The sequence below is a fragment of the Rana temporaria genome, chromosome 5 (genome assembly GCF_905171775.1).
Source record: "Rana temporaria chromosome 5, aRanTem1.1, whole genome shotgun sequence".
Classification (NCBI taxonomy): Eukaryota; Metazoa; Chordata; class Amphibia; order Anura; family Ranidae; genus Rana; species Rana temporaria.
This window is the reverse complement of record NC_053493.1, coordinates 377,357,073-377,379,330: the sequence shown is the minus strand read 5'-3', so window position 1 is coordinate 377,379,330 and position 22,258 is coordinate 377,357,073. Positions and strand designations below refer to the sequence as shown.

Here is a 22,258-nt window from a genome sequence, read left to right as displayed (position 1 = left end):
GGTGTGTGGGCAACGTCGTTTTAATGATGAAGTTGGAAAAAAACAACATTTTTTCTACATGCCGAAAAACTTTGTTTTTTTCTTGCCGAAAAATGATCGTGTGTACGCAGCATTACACCTAAAATGTATAACTTTTTTGTGAAACTCAAAGGATCACGGTCAATGTATGCTTTAGCTCCTTATTGGCACCAAGCTAACATTTGATTAGAGTCTACTTGCAATCACCTTTGAGTGGATAATATATATAATATATTTTTTTTATACTAACTATATGATCTTGTCTGTTTTATAAACACCTCTTTTAGCCATTGTTGAAGACTGATAACCAGTATGCAAATGTGAGATCCATTTATGAGCAATATATTGTCTGCAGGATAAGCAGATGCAGTACATTGGATGGTGCTGTTTCCACTTGTAAGTTCTTGTGTGCATACTGTATATATACAGTATATGTATTGTTTAATGCACTTTAGCACTTGAGACACCGTGTCTGACTTCTGAGGTGAAAGGAGCTCTCCTGACTCTCCTCCGTTTTATGGAGGGAATGCTGGAAAATTTGGCTGCCACTTCTCAGGCCTCGTACACACGACCGAGTTTCTCGGCAAAAACCAGCAAGAAACTTGCTGGGAGATATTTTTTTGCAGAGAAAACCGGTCGTGTCGACATTTTTGTCGAGGAAACTGTCGAGAAACTCGACGAGCCAAAAAGAAAGCATGTTCTCCATTTCCTTGACGGGAATAGAGAAAATTGGCTTGTCGAGTTTCGACGGCTTCACAAGGTACTCGACGAGCAAAACGATGTGTTTCGCCCGTAGAGTTTCTCGGTCGTGTGTACGAGGCCTCATACCAATTACAGATTAGAATTTTTTCTTTTCAACTTTTTAACTTTTTATTAAAATCTTATTGCAATTCCTGAAATTCTAACTCTGACCACTAGGATTGATTTTTCGGATTTCTATATTCCCTGGATTGAGTTTTCTGATCTCTTGGTTCTCTGGGATTGTTTCTCTATAAGTGAGTGAGTGAGTGAGTAACTTGTATAGCGCAACAAATGCTAACTTAACCTCCCTGGCGGTATGATTCTGTCAGAAAAAAGGTGCTGAAAGCGGTACCATTATTTGCAAGGAAATTTGGCGTTTTATATTGTAGGTCTGTCATTTTTAGAAATAACTCACTTAAATCTGACCAAACAAGATTCTAATAGGCATCCCGGGTATGACATTTTTTTAAAAACAAAATTATAAATTATAATATAATAAATAATTATAAATAATTATAACAAATAATAATATAATTATAATAAAAATTATTCAATAATGTAATCAAATTAAAATCACTGAAATTTGCTCAGTTGCAGAATTGTTTTTTTCCCCACAAATCGCTATCGCACAATTCTGCAAGTGATTATAATTTATTATCGCTGTTTTTTAGCTGATCTAAAACTATTTTTGACATAAAGGGACACTTTTGGTTGCTATGGACAATCTACAGTTTGCAGGGAGAAAGAAACGTTTTTATTATATAAAATGACATGCATGACACAGGACAGACCACTAGGGACAAGGGGGGTGTGTTTTTTTTACATACAGTACTGTAATCTATAAGATTACAGTATACTGTATGTAAAGTGTTTGTTTACGTTTTTGAATTTGGCGCCGTTCTCCGTCCCCGTGCGTCGTAACGTCGCAGGGAACGGAGATCGGCGTCACACGGAAGCACTATGTGAATCGAGCGAGGTCCCGCTCGCTCACACAGCGCGGTGGCATCGCTGGATCCAGGGACAAGGTAAGTAAAAAGTGCCTGTGGATCTAGCGAGGCAAGCCCGTGACTGACACGGGGTTACCGATAGTAGCAAGAAAATCTAACCCCGTGTCAGTCTCGGGAAGACCGCCAGGGAGGTTAATCGCCTCAAGGCACTTAGCATCCAGTGTCGTACAGGTCCTTCAGAAGAGGTGGGTCTTTAGTTTTTTTCCTAAAAGCCCGATGGTTTTCTTCCAAGCGCATGGTAGTGGGTAGAGCATTCCAGAGCCGTGGTCCTTGGACTGCAAATCTACATTCTCCCTTAGATTTGTAGCGGGATTTAGGGATTTGGAGAAGGTTTTGGTTGGTTGACCGGAGTACGCGCTTGGTGACGTAGGGTTTTATTTTCTCGCGTAAGTATTGAGGAGCGTTACCCTGTGTACATTTGTGCGTGAGGCAGAGTGTCTTGAATGTCACCCGGTCTTGTACGGGCAGCCAGTGGAGGGACCTCAAGACCGGGGAGATTGGTTCCCACGGGTTTTTATCTGTTACCAGTCTGGCTGCCGTGTTCTGGATGATTGTAGACGTGAAATCTGGTATTTCGGTAGTCCTAAGTAGAGGGAGTTTGCGTAGCCGAGTCGTGAGTTGATGATAGTTCCAACCACTACTGCTGTGTCCTCTTCCAGGATGAAGGGGATGAGTCTACGTAGCATGCGGAGCAGATGATGAGAACCGCTGACGACTGACCCTATTTGTGCGTCCATCGTCATGTCTGAGTCAAAGATGACTCAGAGACTTTTGACTCTGTTGCTTGGCGCAATGGTTTGTCCGAGGATGGTGGGAGGTGTCCATGTGGTCCTAGAATTGGATTTCTGATTTGCGTGAAGGATAAGGAGTTCTGTTTTGGATCCGTTGAGTTTTAGGGAACTTTCAGTCATCCAATTGTCGATCAGAGCGAGGCATTTTCCTAGTTCATGATATTGGTCTTTTTTGTTGGTGATTCGAAGGTAAAGCTGCATGTCGTCAGCATAGGAGTGGTAGCGCAGGTCCTGTTTGCTGATGATTTTGAGGAGCGGGCGGATGTAGATATTGAAGAGTACAGGTGAAACGGGTGATCCTTGAGGGACTCCGCATGCAATGGTTCGTGTTTCTGATGTAAAGCCTCCAAGTTTCACGCTCTGAGTGTGATTTTCTAGGAAAGATGCAAACCACTGTAGGGCCGAGTCAGAGACTCCGGCTACTTCTTTGAGTCGCGTGAGCAATATGTTGTGGTCTACCGTGTCGAAGGCTGCACTGAGTTCCAGCAGCACTAGGAGACAGGATTCTCCGTCATCTGCTGCTTCGAGGGAGTCATCCCATATCTTGAGGAGAGCCGTTTCTGTGCCGTGGCCTGGGCGAAAACCTGATTGTAGGGGATCTAGGAGTTTGTGGTTGTCCAGATGGGGCTGAAGCTGTTGTACTACTGCTTTCTCCATGATCTTGGAGATGGTATTCAGGCTTGTTACCAGTCTGCGATGGTTTGGGTCTTTAGGGTCGAGATTGGGTTTCCTTAAGAGAAATGCCTTGCTTGAGGGTGATCGGAAAACAATCCCTGACTGCTCCCTGTTTAACAATCTGCCTCAGCTTGCTGCTGACTCACCTCTGAATCTTCCCTGGATCACTGGACCTGCTTCCTTGCTCTGCACTGGACATTTCCTTGCACTGCAAACAACTTTTTCCCCTGCTTTCCTCAGATCTCTCAGGTACACTGCACTGCTACTCCTGCAACTAAAACAGAACTATTTTTTGGCTAAAGGCACATATGACCTCCGATGGATTATTGGGATGTCACAGCCAAAGAGATACATGCATCGTGGCTCTGGACGCCGTCTCCTCCCTGCTGTCTCTATTCCTACTTATCAGTGTAAAGCTGAAGGACCATCCCGAACTTGCACCAACTCAAATGCCTACTTTCACTGACATGCCCACACTCCACCCTGATTTCCATGGATCCTCTAAGGAAAGCCTGTAGCTGAAAAGCTGATTCATACATTTGTGTTTTCCCTACTCGACTACTGCAATGCTCTACTCGCTGATATACCTAAATGCACCATTAATTGACTACGATATGTACACAAATACTGCAGCCAAAATCCTGACTAGGTCTGTTATAGGTGATCATATTACCCCATCCTAGATTTCTTGCACTGGCTTTTCATCAGGTTTTGCATAGACTTTAAGATCCTCTTGCTCACCTATAAGGATCTTTATGGCGTGGCACCCAATTATCTGTCTGAACCAGGGGCGGCACTTCCCAAGGACCCCATGCAACTAGGGGCCACCATCAGGGTTGCCAGCCTCAGTAAAACCAGGGACAGTATGTAAAAATCTGTGTTTTTTAAAAAATCACAAGATTATAGCTGCCCGCCTCTCCAGTACCTTTTCAGTGTGTGTGTGTGTATGTATACTGTGTGTGTATATTGTGCATCTGTGTGTGTGTATACTGTGTATGCATACTGTGTGTGTGTATATATATATATATATATATATATATATATATATATATACTGTGTGGCCCCATAATCTATTGCCTGGGGTCCCCATAATCTCCTATTGCCCGGGGGCCCCATGATTTGTCAGTCCGCCCCTGGTCTGAACTTTTATCAACATACCCCCCCCCCCCTCGTAACCTCTGCTCCTCTAATACTGGTCTCCTGTGTGTTCCCCTACACATCTATCTTTGATGGTAAACAGAGTCTTCTCGTGCTAGGCTCCAAAACTCTGGAATTCACTTCCAAAGAACATTAGAGAGTCATCTTCTTTATACTCATTCAAATCAAATCGAAAAACTTTTTTTTCTTTAGACAAGCTTTCGCATAAATGTTCTTTTCCTTTGCTTTAGCCTGTGTATTTCTTATGTTTTTCTTGTACGTTGAAAAACTAACTTTAAAGGCGCTATATTAAATAAAGTTGTTTATTATTATTATTATTATTATTATTATTATTATTATTATTATTATGTATAATTGTTTACACACATTTCTTTTTTTATTGGGGTTGTGGGAAACGACGCGTTTCCATTCATAGCCTATATATTATTATTATAATATACACTTTTTCAAGAATAAAGAGTAATTTTTTTTAATATTTTGACTGTGGATTTTACTTAATTGATTAATACAGTAGGTAGGTTTGATGGTAAGGTGTACAAACAAATACTGTATATAGTGCCTTTGTGCAATAGGGAGCCAAAATATTGAGGGCCTTGCCAGCTACCTGTCTGTTTCAATGCTGTAACAGCCTGGTCGATGCCATTACCAGAGTGTCATCTTGTCAAAGGGACCATTCCTAGAAGATGAATTGCTTTGGTCTGGTTAAGTCCAGCTCATTTGCTGCTTATAACTTGTGCAGCCATATGTTCGGATGAGTGCATTGGATTGGTGTAGGTGCATACTGTGGAGTTTTAAATTCACGACACTGGGGAATATTTACACAGCCCTGCCACCCATATGTTGGCTTTATTGGTATAGCTGCCTGGTCAGTTTCAAAGGTGGGTTCCAAAGGAATATTGCTATGATTTGGCCATTCTCATTGGGCCCATTTGCTGCCTATAAATTGTGCAGCCAAATGTTCTGGTGAGTGTATTGGATTATTGGTGGTATACACCAAGGAGTAAATCCGATTGCCTCTCAGGGGATCAGGAAGGATTTTTTTTCCCCTGCTGTAGCAAATTGGATCTCATGCTCTGCTGGTTTTTTTTTTTGCCTTCCTGTGGATCAACTGTGGGTATGGAGTTGGGTGTATGGGATTGTACTGTGTTTTTTATTTTGTTTATTTTTTTTGTGGTTGAACTGGATGGACTTGTGTCTTTTTTCAACCTGACTAACTATGTCTTAGGCCCCGTACACACGACCAAACATGTATGCTGAAACTGGTCCGCGGGCCAGTTTCAGCATACATGTTCGGTCGTGTGTAGGCGCGAGCGGGCAGAATTCCAGCAAACATTTGCCCGCCGGGCCTTTTCCCAGCAGACAAATATTCCTGGACGTGTTTTAAAACCGTCCGCTGGAATCCTGCCCGCTCGGACATGTACGGTCGTCAGTACAGACCTACCGTACATGTCCGAGTGCCCGCCGTCCCTCGCATGCGTCGAATGACTTCGACGCATGCGTGGAAGCTTTTAAATGGCAGGCCCGCCCACGTCGCCGCATCATCGCCGCGTCATCATCGCGGTGACGATGCGGACACGCCCCGCGTAATGTTTACATGCGGACTTCTGTACGATGGTTAGTACAACCATCGTACAGAAGCCCTCTGGCAGGCATGTACGGTGAAAACGGTCCAACGGACCACTTTCATCGTACATGTTTGCTCGTGTGTACCAGGCCTTATTGTGAGAGCTACATGTCACTTTGGTGGAGATAAGCTATATTTTATGAACTGTTATAATCACAGTTTTTATGAATATGGACTATTACTTTTCTATATTTAATACATTTTTTTGATGGTATATATTGCATTGTATGATACAGGTCACACATTTATTTTTTAAGTGCTGCACTTAAAAAAATATATATATATATATATATATATATATATATATATATATATATATATATATATATATATATATATATATATATATATTTATAGTGATGGTAGGGTATCTATAAACACTTGATAGAAATGGAAGGATGTTTACTTTCTGCTTCTAAATTGAGGAAAGTGGTCAGTTGCTTACCTGTATAGAGATATAGGTGGCATTGAGGACTGTTGTTTTAAAGGAGGGTGCTGATCCCCCTATTGAGTTGGCTGTGAGGTTTTTTAACTCCAAAATACCATAAATTATAAGTTTCTCCAGATAGGGGATGTCTATATCTGCTATAACCCATTTGCCTGGAAAAGAATGAAAAGAACATGTTTTACTATCTAATCCGAGTCCCAGCAGTGGTTAGTGTTCTTCACACAACCAACTAGATATAAGTCAACTTCCTTTAACTTAGAAGCAAAATACTTAAAATGAGAAGTGTGGGATTTTAAAAATATAAACATACATACTTACCTACCTGCTGCAGCATCGGTCTGATCCTGCAAGCTTTCCCCAACCAGGTCTAAGCCTGAGAACTGAGCAATCATGTGACCACTGATTGCCAAGTTTTTGGGTCCACTCGGAGTGGAGAGCTGTGACTGTCAATCACCGCTATCTTCTCTGCCTCTCCACCGCTAACTGCAGTCCAGTTCTGAAGAAGGGCGGGGTCAGCTGGCTCAGGCTTTCAGTGGCACACAATGAGCCAGTTACCGATCAGACGTCTGAGTGGATCACGACATTATTATCCGGATTTCCGGATTCTTCCAGAGCCTGGAGCGGCTTTGTGACGTCAGCTGACAGTGGGCTTTAGCCCACTGTTATCTGATTCTTCTGGATCACAGGAAAGCACAAGTGCACTCCTGTAGCCCACATGAGAAGTATGAAAGAACTTTGGCTATAATACTATTTTAATTACACATTTTAGTGCAGAATTGAAAATATTATGCTCACCAGATACTGCTTCTGTCATTAACTACTTAAGGACCGAGCCTTCTATCACAGATGCCTTCTCATCCTCGTACGAGATGAGAAGACGTCCGTGATAGGCGGAACACAGAACAGAGGCGCTGCTGGGAAAATTTGGGTTCCGCCTATCACAGGACTGTCTGAGGAGAAGGCGCGGCTTTCAAATCTTTGACGCTCGCAGCAGATGGAGACTGTCACGGCCTGGAAGTCAAATCAGCAAAACGTGAGTGATGGCACTGTTCGCACAGTGGGGGGCAAGTTCAGGCACAGTGGGGGGCAAGTTCAGGCACAGTGGGGGGAAAGTTCAGGCACAGTGGGGGCAAGTGATGGCACAGTGGGGGCAAGTGATGGCACAGTGAGGGGCAAGTGATGGCACAGTGGGGGCAAGTGATGGCACAGTGAGGGCAAGTGATGGCACAGTGGGGGCAAGTGATGGCACAGTGGGGGCATGTAATGTAATGGCACAGTGAGGCATGTAATGGCTAAGTGAGGCATGTAATGTAATGTAATGGCACAGTGAGATTTGAAAAAGCCTGTTTCTGTCAGCGGTTCTGGCTACCCCTCAGCTTCCAGAAAGACTAGTAGGAAGGGGGTAGTCTTATATGGCGAGTATATCCCAAAACCCAAAATTTTCCTGGAAAATTAGGGGGTCGTCTTATACGCCCAGTCGTCTTATACGCCGGCAAATACGGTATAATGTTTGCGGGTTCTAACACCCTAGAGAATAAAATAGCAGTCGTTGCAATACTTTTTGTCACACTGTATTTGCGCCGCGGTCTTACAAGCGCACTTTTGGAACAAATACACTTTTTTGAATAAAAAAAATAAGTCAACGGTAATGTTAGCCCGTTTTTTTTATATTGTGAAAGATAATGTTACGCTGAGTAAATTGATACCCAACATGTCACGCTTCAATATTCAGCCCGCTCGTGGAATGGCGGCAAAAAAAAAAAAAAGAGTTTAAGGCCGGGGGAGCTTTTAACTACAGTCTAATGCCCCGTACACACAATCGGAATTTCCGTTGGAATAAACTCTGGCGTTTTTTTCTGACGGAATTCCGTTCAAGCTGTCTTGCATACACACGGTCACACCAAATTCCAACCGTCGCGGTGACGTACAACATTACAACGAGCCGAGAAAAATTAAGTTCAATGCTTCCGAGCATGTGTCGACTTGATTCTGAGCATGCGTGTTTTTTTCTCCGTCTGAGTTCCCTACAGACGAACAGAATTTGCAATAGAATTTTTTTCGCCGGAAAAAAAGTCAGATGTGGCTTACACACGGTCGGAATATCCGATGAAAAAATTCCGTCTGACTTTTTCCATCAGAAATTCCGATCATGTGTACAAGGCATAAGGCAACGGCTTCCAAACTGCTGCCCGTGGACCAGATGCAGCCATGTGCTTTCTTTTATCCGGTCCTTGGGGTACTATTTCATCCACTGACACCAAAAGTTGGGCATAATTTCTCTTGTTGACACCAACAATGGGGCACTATTCCTCCCACTGACACCATCAAAATGGCATCCTCTCATTGACACCAATGGTGGGTACAATTTCTCCCATTGAAACCACCGGTGGGGCACAACTTTCTTCCATTGACACCAAAGATGGGGCACAACTTTCTTACATTGACACCAAAGATGGGGCACAACTTTCTTACATTGACACCAAAGATGGGGCACAACTTTCTAACATTGACACCAATGATGGGACATTATTCCTCCCACTGACACCATCAAAAGGCCACAATTCCTCCCACTGACACTAACAGTGGGGCACAATTCTTCCCATTGACAACAATGGTGGGGCACAATTCCTTCCATTGACACCAATGATGAGGCACAATTCCTTCCATTGATACCAACAATGGGGCACAATTAATTCCATTGACACCAACGATTAGGCATAATTCCTTCCAATTTACACCAACGATTGGATATAATTCCTTCCATTGATACCAACGGTGAGTCACTATTCCTCCCACTAACAAAAACAATGGGGCAGAATTTCTTTCACTGACAGCAATGATGGAGCACTATTCCTCTAACTGACACCAACAATGGGGGCAGTATACCTTCCACTAACACCAACGATGGGGCACTATTTCTCAAACTGACACCAGCAAAGGGGATACTAGTGCTTCCATTGACACCAAAGATAGGGCAAATTTTTACTTCCACTGGATGCTAGGATATTTTCTACTCCCACTGGTCCTAGTTCAGCCCTCCTAAAGTCTGAAAGACCATATACTGGTCCTTTTTTTAGAAGGTTTGGAGACCACTGGACTCAGTGAGTCTCGTTGAGATTCATTATCAAGTACCAGGGCACAGGATTCTGTGATATTATCAATGCTCCAGTTGGTTAACTTTATCAATCACATAGAAAAATGCCTTGTACCAAGTGAACAAATAAGTAAAGCAACAGGCAGAGCTCAGGTACTTAGGCCCAGATTCACGTAGAATCGCGGCAGCGTAACGTATCGTTACACCGCCGCAAGTTTTCATCGCAAGTGCCTGATTCACAAAGCACTTGCATGAAAACTTACGCTGGCGGTCTCCGGCGTAAGCCCCCGTAATTCAAAGGGGCGTGTGCCATTTAAATTAGGCGCACTCCTGCGCCAGACCTACTGCGCATGCTCCCTTTTGAATTTCCCGCCGTGCTTTGCACGAAGTGACGTAATTTTTTCGAACCGCGACGTGCGTAGCATACTTCCGTATTCCCGGACATCTTACGCAAGAAGGAAAACATTTTAAATGTCGACGCGGGAACGACGGCCATACTTTATACAGCACATACGTGTGCTGTGTAAAGTTAGGCCACCAAAAACAACGACTAACTGCGACGGGAAACTAGACTAGCAGCGACGTAGCGAACGCGAAAAACCGTCGTGGACCGCCGTAACTACTAATTTGCATACCCGACGCTGGTTTACGACGCAAACTCCCCCCAGCGGCGGCCGCGGTATTGCATCCTAAGATCCGACAGTGTAAAACAATTACACCTGTCGGATCTAAGGGCTATCTATGCGTAACTGATTCTATGAATCAGTCGCATAGATACTCTGAGAGATACGACGGAGTATCTGAGATACTCCGTCGTATCTGAGATACTCCGTCGTATCTCCGCTGTGAATCTGGCCCTTAGATCTTACTTTCTGCACTATATACTACTATATACTCCTTTGTGCTTGTGTCTCTTAATTAATTAGAACATAAACTAAGGTGAATACAGAAGTATAAAAAGCCAGACATAGGCATTAGGCTAGGTGCTGCTAAAAATGTGTTGGGCCCCGTACACACGAGGGGATCTCCGCTGGAAACGGTCCGCCGGACCGTTTCCAGCGGAGATTCCTCCTCCGGATTTGGATTCGATGGCTTGTACACACCATCGGATCAAAATCTGCGCGGAATTCATCCGCAGTGACGTGTCGCGCCGTCGCCGCGACGATGACGTGGCGATGTGCGCAACGCTGGAAGGTAAGTACTTCCACGCATGCGTCGAATCATTACGACGCATGCGAGGGAGGGGAGCGGACGGATTGATCCGGTGAGTCTGTACAGACCACCGGATCAATCCGCTGGACCCGATTCAAGCGGATAGATTTCTTAGCATGCTAAGAAATGTATATCCGCTTGAAATCGATCGGCCCGAGGAATCTCCGCGGATAAATATCCGCTAGGCCATACAGACGACCGGATTTGTCCGCTGGAACTGATCCGCGGATCAATCCCAGTGGATAGATCCGGTCATGTGTACGAGGCCTTAGTGTATGTAAATAGGTGTTTATGGGGTACCAGTGAATGTATTTGTGCTGTTATATTAATGGCACTGTGTAGTTATAAAGACAGTTACAGGCTTCTCCAGATAGGAAATGGTTAGCTGTGTTTAGACCCTTTTCATGGCTTTCTGAGTCCTGTCCCCTGCTCTAAGCCTCATAAATATCAGAGGAGGGCTAACATCAAATCTTTCTCTCTTCCATATGAGATTTAAAGAGGAAGAACTACTACAACATGTAGTCCTACTGGAGCGTGTGGCTTCCCTCTGGGGCACCCTGCTGGGGTTCTCCCTGAACTAGGAACCTACCATTGATGAACGCTTGCTGAATGGACTTTGTTTCTCTAGAAGGTATGAACCTGGGCACCTGCATTAGATCGTTAAAGCTGGACTCATTATCTGTTTCAAGCCTGGTCTGAAGATATCCAAAGGGTTGCATGGTGGTACATGGCATATCAGAAGAACAGGGCATGTAAAGCCTACATGGGATATGGAAGCAAGGCCACTACAAAAGGTTAACTCAGCAGGAACATCGGAACAGGATATTAGTTACCATGGGTAATCAAGAACTAGTGGGAAGTGTGTAGCAGCCAGTCATGAAGCATGGTACCTGGTGTAAGTATTCTCCAGTAGCGAGGGGGTCAGTGATCTGGCTCCCTCCCTAGCGGTCAGTTTCCCTAAAGCATCTGGGATCAAACCCGCTGTATGGAGACCTCATGGACCTAGCTCAGGAATGGGCAAATCAGCCAGATAGGCTGCGGGCGCTCCGCCTCTGGCCGCCTCTCGCCCCGGGGGATTGGGGAATTCCTCGGTGCCACCTACATCACTGCCACGGGGAGACACAGAAAAGGAGCTGGCCGGAGGCTGCAGATAGCACGGCGGTCACGTGATCACACAGTGCGTGAACAACAGGATATGGTAAGAGAGGCCAAAAAGATTAATTTAAAATATCCACTCTTATATCCATTTTTATATATGTGCCCATTATATAGTTTTTCAAATGCACTTAGGTGGCAGTGGTGGCTGGTGCTCAAATTTTGGGGGGGGGGCGCAAACGAATAAAAAAAAAATGCAGCTTGCCATCAAAAGCAGCCACTGTGCCATCAATTGTCACCACTGTGCCATGCCATCAAAAGCAATCACTGTGCCATCAATTGTCACCTCTGTGCCATGCCAAATGCAGCCACTGTGCCATGCGATCTACGATCTACCGACCAAAATCTGCTCCAGATACCCAAAGCCAGATACAAATCCAAAGGGGAAAGACGATTTGCATTCCAAGGCCCCAGGCTATGGAACGCTTTACCAACCAGCATTCGGTTGGAGGAGAACCACTTGGCCTTCAGAAGTAAGATCAAAACTCATCTCTTTTGATCTCAAAGGAGAAAGGAACAACGAGCGCCCAGAGGCGATTTAGTTCGCATGTGCTGCGCTATATAAGTTTTTTACTCACTCATGCCATCAAACGCAGCAACCGTGCCCATCAATTGTCACCACTGTGCCATGCCATCAAAAGCAATCACTGTGCCATCAATTGTCACCACTGTGCCATGCCAAATGCAGCCACTGTGCCATGCCATCAAACACAGCCACTGTGCCATCAATTGTCACCACTGTGCCATGCCATCAAAAGCAATCACTGTGCCATCAATTGTCACCACTGTGCCATGCCATCAAACGCAGCCACTGTGCCATCAATTGTCACCACTGTGCCATGCCATCAAAAGCAATCACTGTGCCATCAATTGTCACCACTGTGCCATGCCAAATGCAGCCACTGTGCCATGCCATCAAACGCAGCCACTGTGCCATCAATTGTCACCACTGTGCCATGCCATCAAAAGCAATCACTGTGCCATCAATTGTCACCAATGTGCCATGCCAAATGCAGCCACTGTGCCATGCTATCAAACACAGCCAATGTGCCATCAATTGTCACCACTGTGCCATCACATCAAAAGCAATCACTGTGCCATCAATTGTCACCACTGTGCCATGCCAAATGCAGCCATTGTGCCATGCCATCAAACGCAGCCACTGTGCCATCAATTTTTACCACTGTGCCATGCTATCAAATGCAGCCACTGTGCCATCAATTGTAGTTTTGTAAACTAACTCTTGTTATGCTTTTCTACCTTAAATTAATCTAAACATTTAATGTTACAAATTTAAATTTAATTTATATTAATTCACACATACACACCATCCATCTACTCTTGGTCCGGCCCCCGGGTCCAATATATGAACCCATTGCGGTCCTTGGGTCAAAAATTTTGCCCACCCCTGACCTAGCTACATGTTACGGGAGAGAGAAGGAGTTAATTTTGATCACACATGAGGTCCGTTCTGGTGCTCGGCGGAACTTTCTGAACGGTTCTGTCAATGGGAGTGAGGTGGCGGAGGAAAGCTGGACGGTGGAGAGGGCATAGGATTGACAACGTCCTTCCTAAATGCAGCATACAAAAGGAAGGTGTGTAGTGACATGAGACAGTGTGTTTACAGAGGGACTCTGTACATTTAACTATTATACATATTATGGGGTGTCCACCATAATGTTGACTTTCACTTAGATGCAGCCCCAAATGGTCAGGGTATTGATGAGTGCATACACGTGAAAGGTACCCTAACATGCAGGGCGAGGAGGCACCACCCACATGAAGCATTTTTGTGCTTCTGTAATCATATTTATGCACAATCTAATATAAAATACAAGTAATGAGGATCTCTATTTAGAAATAAACCCCATCGGAATCACAGATTTTAGACAAAATAAAAATAAAGTATTTGGTTTGGGAAAAAACTGAACATTTTTACCTGCAGGAATGATGACAGTTGATCCATTTTTCGGGACAGTGTAATTGTTTTGTATTGATGATTGCCAAAAGGAGTTGTTTGACCAAAAACTGGAGATAAAAAACACATGTTTTAAAAACCATAGCCAGAACTCTACTGCTACAATTGGTGCAAAGGATAAATTCTATTCTTATGATACAAAAAATCTGTATTACCCATCCGATGATTTGAAGAAGCAGAATTTGCATTAAGATTGGGGCCTGTCTCACCCCCAGCCTTCAGGCCTTGGATACAACCTAATACCTGTGATTGTATACCTATAACAACTTACTATTGTAAAATGTTTATGTATGGGCTGGGAGTGCCACATAACCCCTTAGGATGACTTAATACTTTGTATTATATGTCATATGGCTTTTTTATTTTATGGTTAAATAGTATTTTAACATATATATCAATAAACTATTTTTTTTTTTTTTTAAACAGTAGTGTCCATTTGATATGATTTGATTTGATACTTTGCTTTCAGTTATTTCAATACTTCTCATATATAGGATGTGCACCTTTTTATTTACAGTGGGACCTTTGATTACAAGCATAATCCGTTCCAGGAGAATGCTTGTAATACAAAGGACTCACATATCAAAGCAAGTTTCCCCATAGAAGTCAATGGAAATGAAAATAATTTGTTCCACATTGACTTCAATGGCATGCAATACCGCATGTGGACAGTAGTGGGGGGTGGGGGCACCAGAGAGCCTTGGAAACACTTGGAAAGACCCAAGGACAGATCGGATAAACTCAGAAAGGCTCAGGAACGGAGGGTTTCCAAGGTTTTCCGAAGCATTTCCAAACGGCTCAGAACAACTCTGGCCCCCCCACCACAGGCCAAACATGGTACTGCACACCGCTGTGGCTTGAATACTGCTCGTTTTGCGAGACAACACTCGCAAACCAAGTCAGAATTAATAATAAAAAAACAAACAAACAGTGCTCGTATTGCGAAACGCTCGTTCACATCGTTACTCGCAAAACAAGGTTTCACTGTACCCCACCTTAAAACATATAACTATGCTCATACTTACTCGTACTTTGAAGGTGTTGGTGCTTTAGTAGGAGGAGGAGGAGGAAGAGGAGGAATGCATTTTTTGAAGTAGCACTGATAGACCAACAAGTTCACATTTGTGTTAGACATAGTTGTATCCAGCATTCCTGCCACTGCACGTCTGCGGAGATTGCGTTTTCCAGACACTAAAAAATAAAGTCATTGTATAACCACTTCAATACTAGACACTTTTACCTCCTTCCTGCCCAGGCCAATTTTCAGCTTTCATTGCCGTCACATATTGAATGACAATTACTCAGTCATCCAACACTGTACCCAAATTAAATGTTTATAATTTTTTGAGATGGATATGGCTTTCTTTTGGTGGTATTCAATAATCACTGTTTTTTTTTTTTTGGTATACAAATTAAATATGAACATTTTTACAAAAAAACTAAAAATGTTTTCTTAGTTATTGTTAAACAAATAATCTTTCTTCATAATTTTTGGTCAAATGCATTCTGCTACATTTCTTTGGTAGACATAACTTAAATCAGTGTATATTATTTTAGTCTATGTACAAGTTATAAAGTCTACAATCTATGGTATATATACAGTATCTGAAAATTTAGTCCTTCTGTACTGACTACTTTTCTCATTTCTTGAAGCCCTAAAATGCCAAGGCACTAAAACCCCCCAAAATAACCACTTTTTGGAAAGAAAGAAGATAGCACAGAGAGTTTAGTAAAAGGCATGGTGGTTTATTGGAAAATTAAGAAATTAAGAAAGTTGGAATTTTACCAAGTTATGTCTCACATGCAGCACAGGCATACTTATAATCATACCCCAAAACATATTCTGCTATGCCTCCCGAGTATGGGGATACCACACGTCTTAGACTTTTTCACAGCCTAAATGTACAGAAGGACCAAAAATCCAAGGAGCACCTTAGGGCTTTCAAGGAGCATACATTTTGCATAAATTATGCATATCATTTCCTGAATACCAACCACATGTGCTGAGGCCCGGGAGCACCAGGACAGTGGAAAGACCCACAAAATTACTCAATTTTGAAAGCAAACACTCCAAAGTATTTTCTGAGAGCCATAATAAGTCTTTTAAAAATGTCACTTTTTGCAACAAGTTTTTGGGAAATGCAAGTTATAAAATGAAATGTATTTTGTTATAAACAAAGTTGTCAATTAATAAGATAGAGAGCGTTTTTTCCCCCAAAAAAAGGGCATTTGGGTCTATGCGATTTCCTTTCCAGTTGCATCTTTCCTTCAACTGAATGATGTTTCCTGTTACCCACAGAATCAATTCAATAACTGCTTGTCCACTTATTTTTAAGAATTTTTTGTGTATTGTATATTTTGTATCTCTAAATGAATAAAGTATTTTTTGTAAATTTTATAACAAAGAATTTATGCTTTCTCATCACAATCATCTCATAAAAACACGCACCGCAAATTATCCCCTTTCCTTTCCCTTTTTTTTGGGGAAAAACGTTCTTTACCTATTTGGGATTAGGTGCCTTTTTCTCTGGGTGAAACTATCTTTTCTGGACCATATCTATACAAAAATTAATAAGATAGTTCTAACACACATCATAGGCATACTTAGAATTACATCCCAGAACACATTCTGCTACTCCTCCCGAGTATGGGCATACCACACAGAGGGGCCCAAAATCCAAGGAGCATCCTCAAGCTTTCTAGGGGCATAAATTATGCATCTATTTTCCTGCCTACTTATTACATTTTTGGAGGCCCTGGAGCACCAGAACAATGGAAACACCCTTAAAATGACAACATTTTGGAAAGCAAACACCCCAATGTATTTTCTAAGAGGCATAGTAAGTCTTTTGGCTGCCCCATAAATAAAGGAAGAACAAAAGACTTTGGTTATGCAGTTATTCACAGGGGGTGGCTGGGACTGGTGTCTCGGAGGAACATATCCAACGGGATGAGCAGATGGATCAGTTAATACACAGGCAGAGATGGCCAGCAAACAGGCAAAGGATCAGTCCAGGCAACAGGCACAAATGTTTCCACTAAACAAGCCAAAGTTAGTACAGGTGGCCGGCAGAGGCAATACTGCATTGGTGTGGCGGTTATAAGGAACACTGTTACTGGCATACACTGGCCTGGAGACACTGAAACTGGTGTGGCAGTGGTCAGGAAGACTGTTTCTTGCTGCACTGGTATACTGGCGATCAGTAAGACTGATTTTAGCTACACTGGTCAGGTGACCATATGGCTGGTGTGGTATTGATTGTAGGTTTGTGACTGGCTGCACTATTAGAGCTCATTCACACGTGAGGTCGGGGGCAGTAAAACCTTTTGGTTGAGCTACAGTACTACCACCTCTCAACTGCCATTCCCTTTATCTGCAGAGGCAGCAGCCAGAGGTGTACAAATGCCATGACTGCCATGCTTTGCTTCACAGCTGTGGCAGGAATTATACCCCCTGTACGCTGATCGTGACCCTTTCAGGCGTCCATTCAGGGTCCAAGGCGTTACAGCAGGTGATGAGGAGGTGATACAATGCCTTTTCACTGCCAGTCAAATGCTCTCTGAAGAGTCATCCTGACATTTCTTTCTTTTTTTGCATCGATCTGAACATTTCTGAACAGGTGAAAAAGTCCTAATAGTGACACTATGACTGTTGTGGTGCAGATCAGGGACATTGTAATTGCTGTGACGACGATCAGGGACACTAAAATCTGGTGTAGCAGTGATCCTGGACACTGTAATTGGTGTGCCCACGATCAGGGACACTATAACTGGCGTGACAGTGATCCTGGGAATTGTAACTGGTGTGACAGCGATCAAAGACAATATGACTGGTGTGGCGGTAATCAGGGACACTGCGGCTAGTGCAGCAGCGATTAGGGCCACTGAGTGTGTGGCAGTGATTAGGGACACTGGGGACTGGTGACAGTATGTAAAAAAATATATATATATTTTTTTATATTTTTTTAAATTTTTTCTTTTTTTTTTATATGCTATCACCAGTTACAGTGTCACCATAGTGGGAGGTGATTGGGATTTTCTTTTTACAACACGATTGCTTGTTAAAGTGATGATCACTGTAACAGCAATCATTTTAACTATCATGAAGGCTTTCATTTTTGTTTTATATTGTAATGCTGTGATTGGCCACAGCTAACACATGGCAAATGGATGCTGTGACTGGGCTTATACCATGTGGTCACCCTAACAAATCACAGAGATCACTGTAGTAAATAATGGATATTGAAAGAAAGCCATTGATGACAAATATTTGCCTGTGAACATGTGATCGCTGTGAACATGCGACCAATCTCAGCAATCACATTGTACCTGGGCAAATCACAGCGGGCAAGTACCAAATGCTCTGTTCCGCTGTATGTTGCGCTGCTGTGCACCCCATATTGTTACAAAAGCTTCAGTGGAAAGTGGTTAGGGATAAACTACTGCTGCTTACCTTTTTAAATTATTTTTACTGGCTTAACCTGCCTAACTTCATAACTACTGGCCGCCGTAACTTAGGGCGCAAGTTCTTTCTGAATACGGAACTTGCGCCCTAATTTACGGCAGCGTAACGTATCTGAGATACGTTACGCCCGCCGATAGATACACCATTGTATCTGAATCCGGGCAAATATTTTTAGGTATGCTTTGTAAATGGAAACCTATTTTGCATGCAAATTCTCAGTACATTTAATGACTTGATGAATGTCATTCAAAGGTGCTTAAAAATGGTGCTTTCTTTTTAATGTTCAATTTTGGAATGAATAAGCCTTCTTGAACAAAAAAAAAACACATACACTGATAGAGATTTGTGCAATCCAGAAGTAATTTGCATCCCTTGAATTTTATCACCACTGCAGTAGAGAAGAAACATCAGCTTGACCCCACTAAGGCCTCGTACAGACGAGGGGACATGTCCGATGAAAACGGTCCGCGGACCGATTTCATCGGACATGTCCGCTCGGAGATTTCGGTCTGATGGCTGTACACACCATCAAACTGAAATCCCCGCGGACAGAGAACGCGGTGACGTAGACGACACCGACGTTCTCTGACACGGAAGTTCAATGCTTCCACGCATGCGTCGAATCACATGCGCGGGATTTCGGCCGAGCGGACATGTCCGATGAGTCGTACTGACCATCGGACATGTCCGATGGACATGGTTCCAGCAGGCATGTTTCTTAGCATGCTAAGAAACATTGGTCCGCTGGAAACCTGTCCGCTAGGCCGGGAATCCGGTCCGGTCGGCCCTGCACACGACTGAACATGTCCGCGGAAACTGGTCCGCAGACCAGTTTCAGCAGACATGTTCGGTCATGTGTACGAGGCCTAACAATTAGAATTGGATGAATATTCTTAAAACAGAAAATGTTTGCTTTACTTTACATTCTTGAGGCTGCAAGCACTTTCTTTACATGATACAAGTCACACAGGCACCTTCTAGCCTCAGAGACAATTTGGAAAGAATAGGCATTTGGAGTTAGCCAAAGAAAGTTAAGAGACTTCATACAGTAGTATCCTTGAACTTACTAGTAAAACAGCTGATTGGCAGCCAAACTACTTTAAGTATGCACCTACCCAGGTAGTTAAGTGTAGTTGTATTGTCATTGAAGTACCAGTCTCCATTAGTATTGTTGTTGTAGGTCAGAGGCTGCGCAGACCCATTACGCCCATCAATTATTCTGAACATATCTGGGCTCTGAGTTAGGTTGTGTGATATCATCACATAGTCCTCACTCTGAAAAAAAATATAAAACATAACATGTAATAAATGCAATATAGTGCAGCAAAGAAGAGCAATAGATATCCTAATACAACTAAAATCACACAAATGCAGAATTCCACATTTTAAGTATGCTGTCTATGATAGCATGGTGTAGTGAAGACGACTCCTTTCTTCCTCTATGTTTGATTGTCTGTCTGCTGCCTGATGGCTACATTATCTAGCTATCAGCTCATATAGTCAAATTAGTAAGACAAATGTTAGATGGGCTCTTTTTAACAATTCAAGTCTGCTGCAGAAAGTTTTCAAAAGTAGGAGCTCACAGTCCTGTCTTGTTTTGCTTAGAAAGAAAGGAACAAAAATTTGAAGGGTGAGAAACTGTCATGTATCAGATAAGATCAGAACTGTGTGGACTGCAACAGAGGAAACCCAAACATAAATAGGTGAAAGTAGGTAAGTTTATTAAAGCGGGGGTTCACCCAAATTATTTTTTTTTTAACATTACATTCAGCCGAGTTGTCAGAATGACATTAGGCTGATTTTTTTTATTTCATTGCCGTACATACCGTATTTTCACCGCCGCTTCCGGGTATGTAATCTGTAGGACTGGGCATTCCTAATTGATTGACATCCTTCCGACCGGCGCATACAGCGCGTCACGAGTTGCCGAAAGAAGCCAGACTGCGAGTCGGCTCTATACGGCGCCTGTGCACCGACGTTCGGCTTCTTTCGGCAACTCGTGACGCGCCAATTAGGAACACCCAGTCCTACAGATTACATACCCGGAAGCGGCGGTGAAAATACGGTATGTACGGCAATGAAATAAAAAAAAACAGCCTAATGTCATTCTGACAACTCGGCTGATTGTAATGTTAAAAAAAGTTTTTTTTGGGTGAACCCCGCTTTAAGGTAAATAAATGTGAAAACACCACCAATACAAACAGAGTGAACAAACCAAACAACCAAAACAGTGATAGCAAACCAACCAGCATATATAGCAGAAGGGAGTTACAGAATCTTAGTCAAGCCAGGCCAGGGTCATAAACAGGAGATCAGCAGATGGGGGGCCAGGGGTAAGCAGACAGGAACACGATGGAAGGAATCAGGCTGCAGAGCAAGGATCCAGGGATACAGGAACAGACACAACAGGTTTAGGGTTCAGGTTCACAGCTAAGCAGGCTGCAGGTCAATACCAGGGCAAGGTGAGTATACACATGCCGAGTATTTATACTATTACCTGCTAACAAGCCCAGGTGACGCCAGACTGCAGAAGGTAAAATCTGCACCACACTGGCAGGATCCATCCACTGGTGGACGCCAGTACTGCAGGCCCAAAGATGACATAACACCAGAAGGGAGAAGTTCCTCTGACAGTTCCAAACTGCCAGGAGACACCTGCTGGTGGACCTCAGTACTGCACGCCACATTATGGATATTACCAGCAGATGGTGCTGTCTTTTTTTCTGCTCCTAATCTTCCAACGTGCTTATCTTGATTTTCACTGTAATCTCATAAAATAGAAGTAGCTCACAAACTGCCTAGCTGATATCAGATTCAGGAGATGTGTTATTTTTTTTTTTTTTTAAATATGTTTATTGAGTTTTATAAAATAGTTACAAACAATAAAATAAGATGAAATCAATGCGAATAACAAGTTACAAGTGCACATGGTACTGGAACCGTACACATACAACATCAAATAGCCCAACCCGACGGGCGGGCAGGCAGGAACTGAGAACGATCAGCAAAAGGCAGTATACAGCGGTACAAACCCCTGAAAGGTTTGGGAACAGGTTGGATCAAACATAGTTGCGGGAGGGGGGGACCTTCGCTTAGCTGGGGGAATCTATCGGGTATGGTTGACTGGAATTGGATAGCACTTGAGCTATAGGGGAGGGGGGGGATAGAAAGAGAGAGGGGGGGTGAGCGCATCTAGACAATAGAAATAGGATAACAATAGAGGCTGTGCATACAGTTTACGGGGGGGGGGAGGTGACACATGAGTATTTGCGTAGGGAGTCAATCCGTAGCAATAGTAGAGGGATCCGAGGGGGGGTCTCCTCCTTTGAGTGAGGTTGGCCTGGATTTTGAGAAGGAAAAGGAGAATTGATCAAAGGCATCCAAGTCGTCTTGTGATAGGTTCAAAAGCATAAAAGGTTGCCAAATGGAAAGAAAGCGAGCTTTTGTAGTGGCCCGATGGAAGTCTGTGGTGGCCCGTTCTTTGTAAAGAAGGAGGAGAATGTCTTGTTTGATCTGGGTTACCGACGGGGGGTGAGGAGAGATCCAGTTTCTCAAAATGGCTCTTCGTGCAACAAGTAGACAGAGTAAAGGCCATTCTTTGGATAGTCGTGCGGGGGACGTAGAAGCGGAGGCGGGAGGATCGTCTTGCCTTGACCATTGTAGCAGCAGAGGGTCCCAATAACCAAAAATGAGGAGGAAGGGGTCCTTAGGCAGTTTCAGCAGGGTGACTTCGAAGATGTATGCCAGGACTTGGTCCCAGAAAGTGGAGATAAAAGAGCATGCCCAGAAACGATGCGTCAGGGAAGGCCGTGGGTGATGACATAAAGGGCAATCGGAAGAGCCTGGCACCTGTGCAGAGCGTAAGAAGGGGATGTGGGCCCGATGGAGAATC

At 43.5% G+C, this 22,258-nt stretch overlaps 1 protein-coding gene across 1 annotated transcript in view; it reads right to left on the bottom strand.

Annotated features, from left to right (window-relative positions):
- The window catches only part of LOC120941315 (fibrocystin-L-like), a 319,487-nt gene that overhangs the window by 59,177 nt on the left and 238,052 nt on the right, over positions 1 to 22,258 (bottom strand). The window contains exons 53-56 of the mRNA XM_040354640.1: positions 19,482 to 19,641; positions 14,927 to 15,092; positions 13,863 to 13,951; positions 6,460 to 6,614 (exon numbers count right to left, since the gene is read on the bottom strand). Coding sequence (XP_040210574.1) covers positions 6,460 to 6,614; positions 13,863 to 13,951; positions 14,927 to 15,092; positions 19,482 to 19,641 — 570 coding nt within the window. The remainder of the gene's footprint in view (positions 1 to 6,459; positions 6,615 to 13,862; positions 13,952 to 14,926; positions 15,093 to 19,481; positions 19,642 to 22,258) is intronic.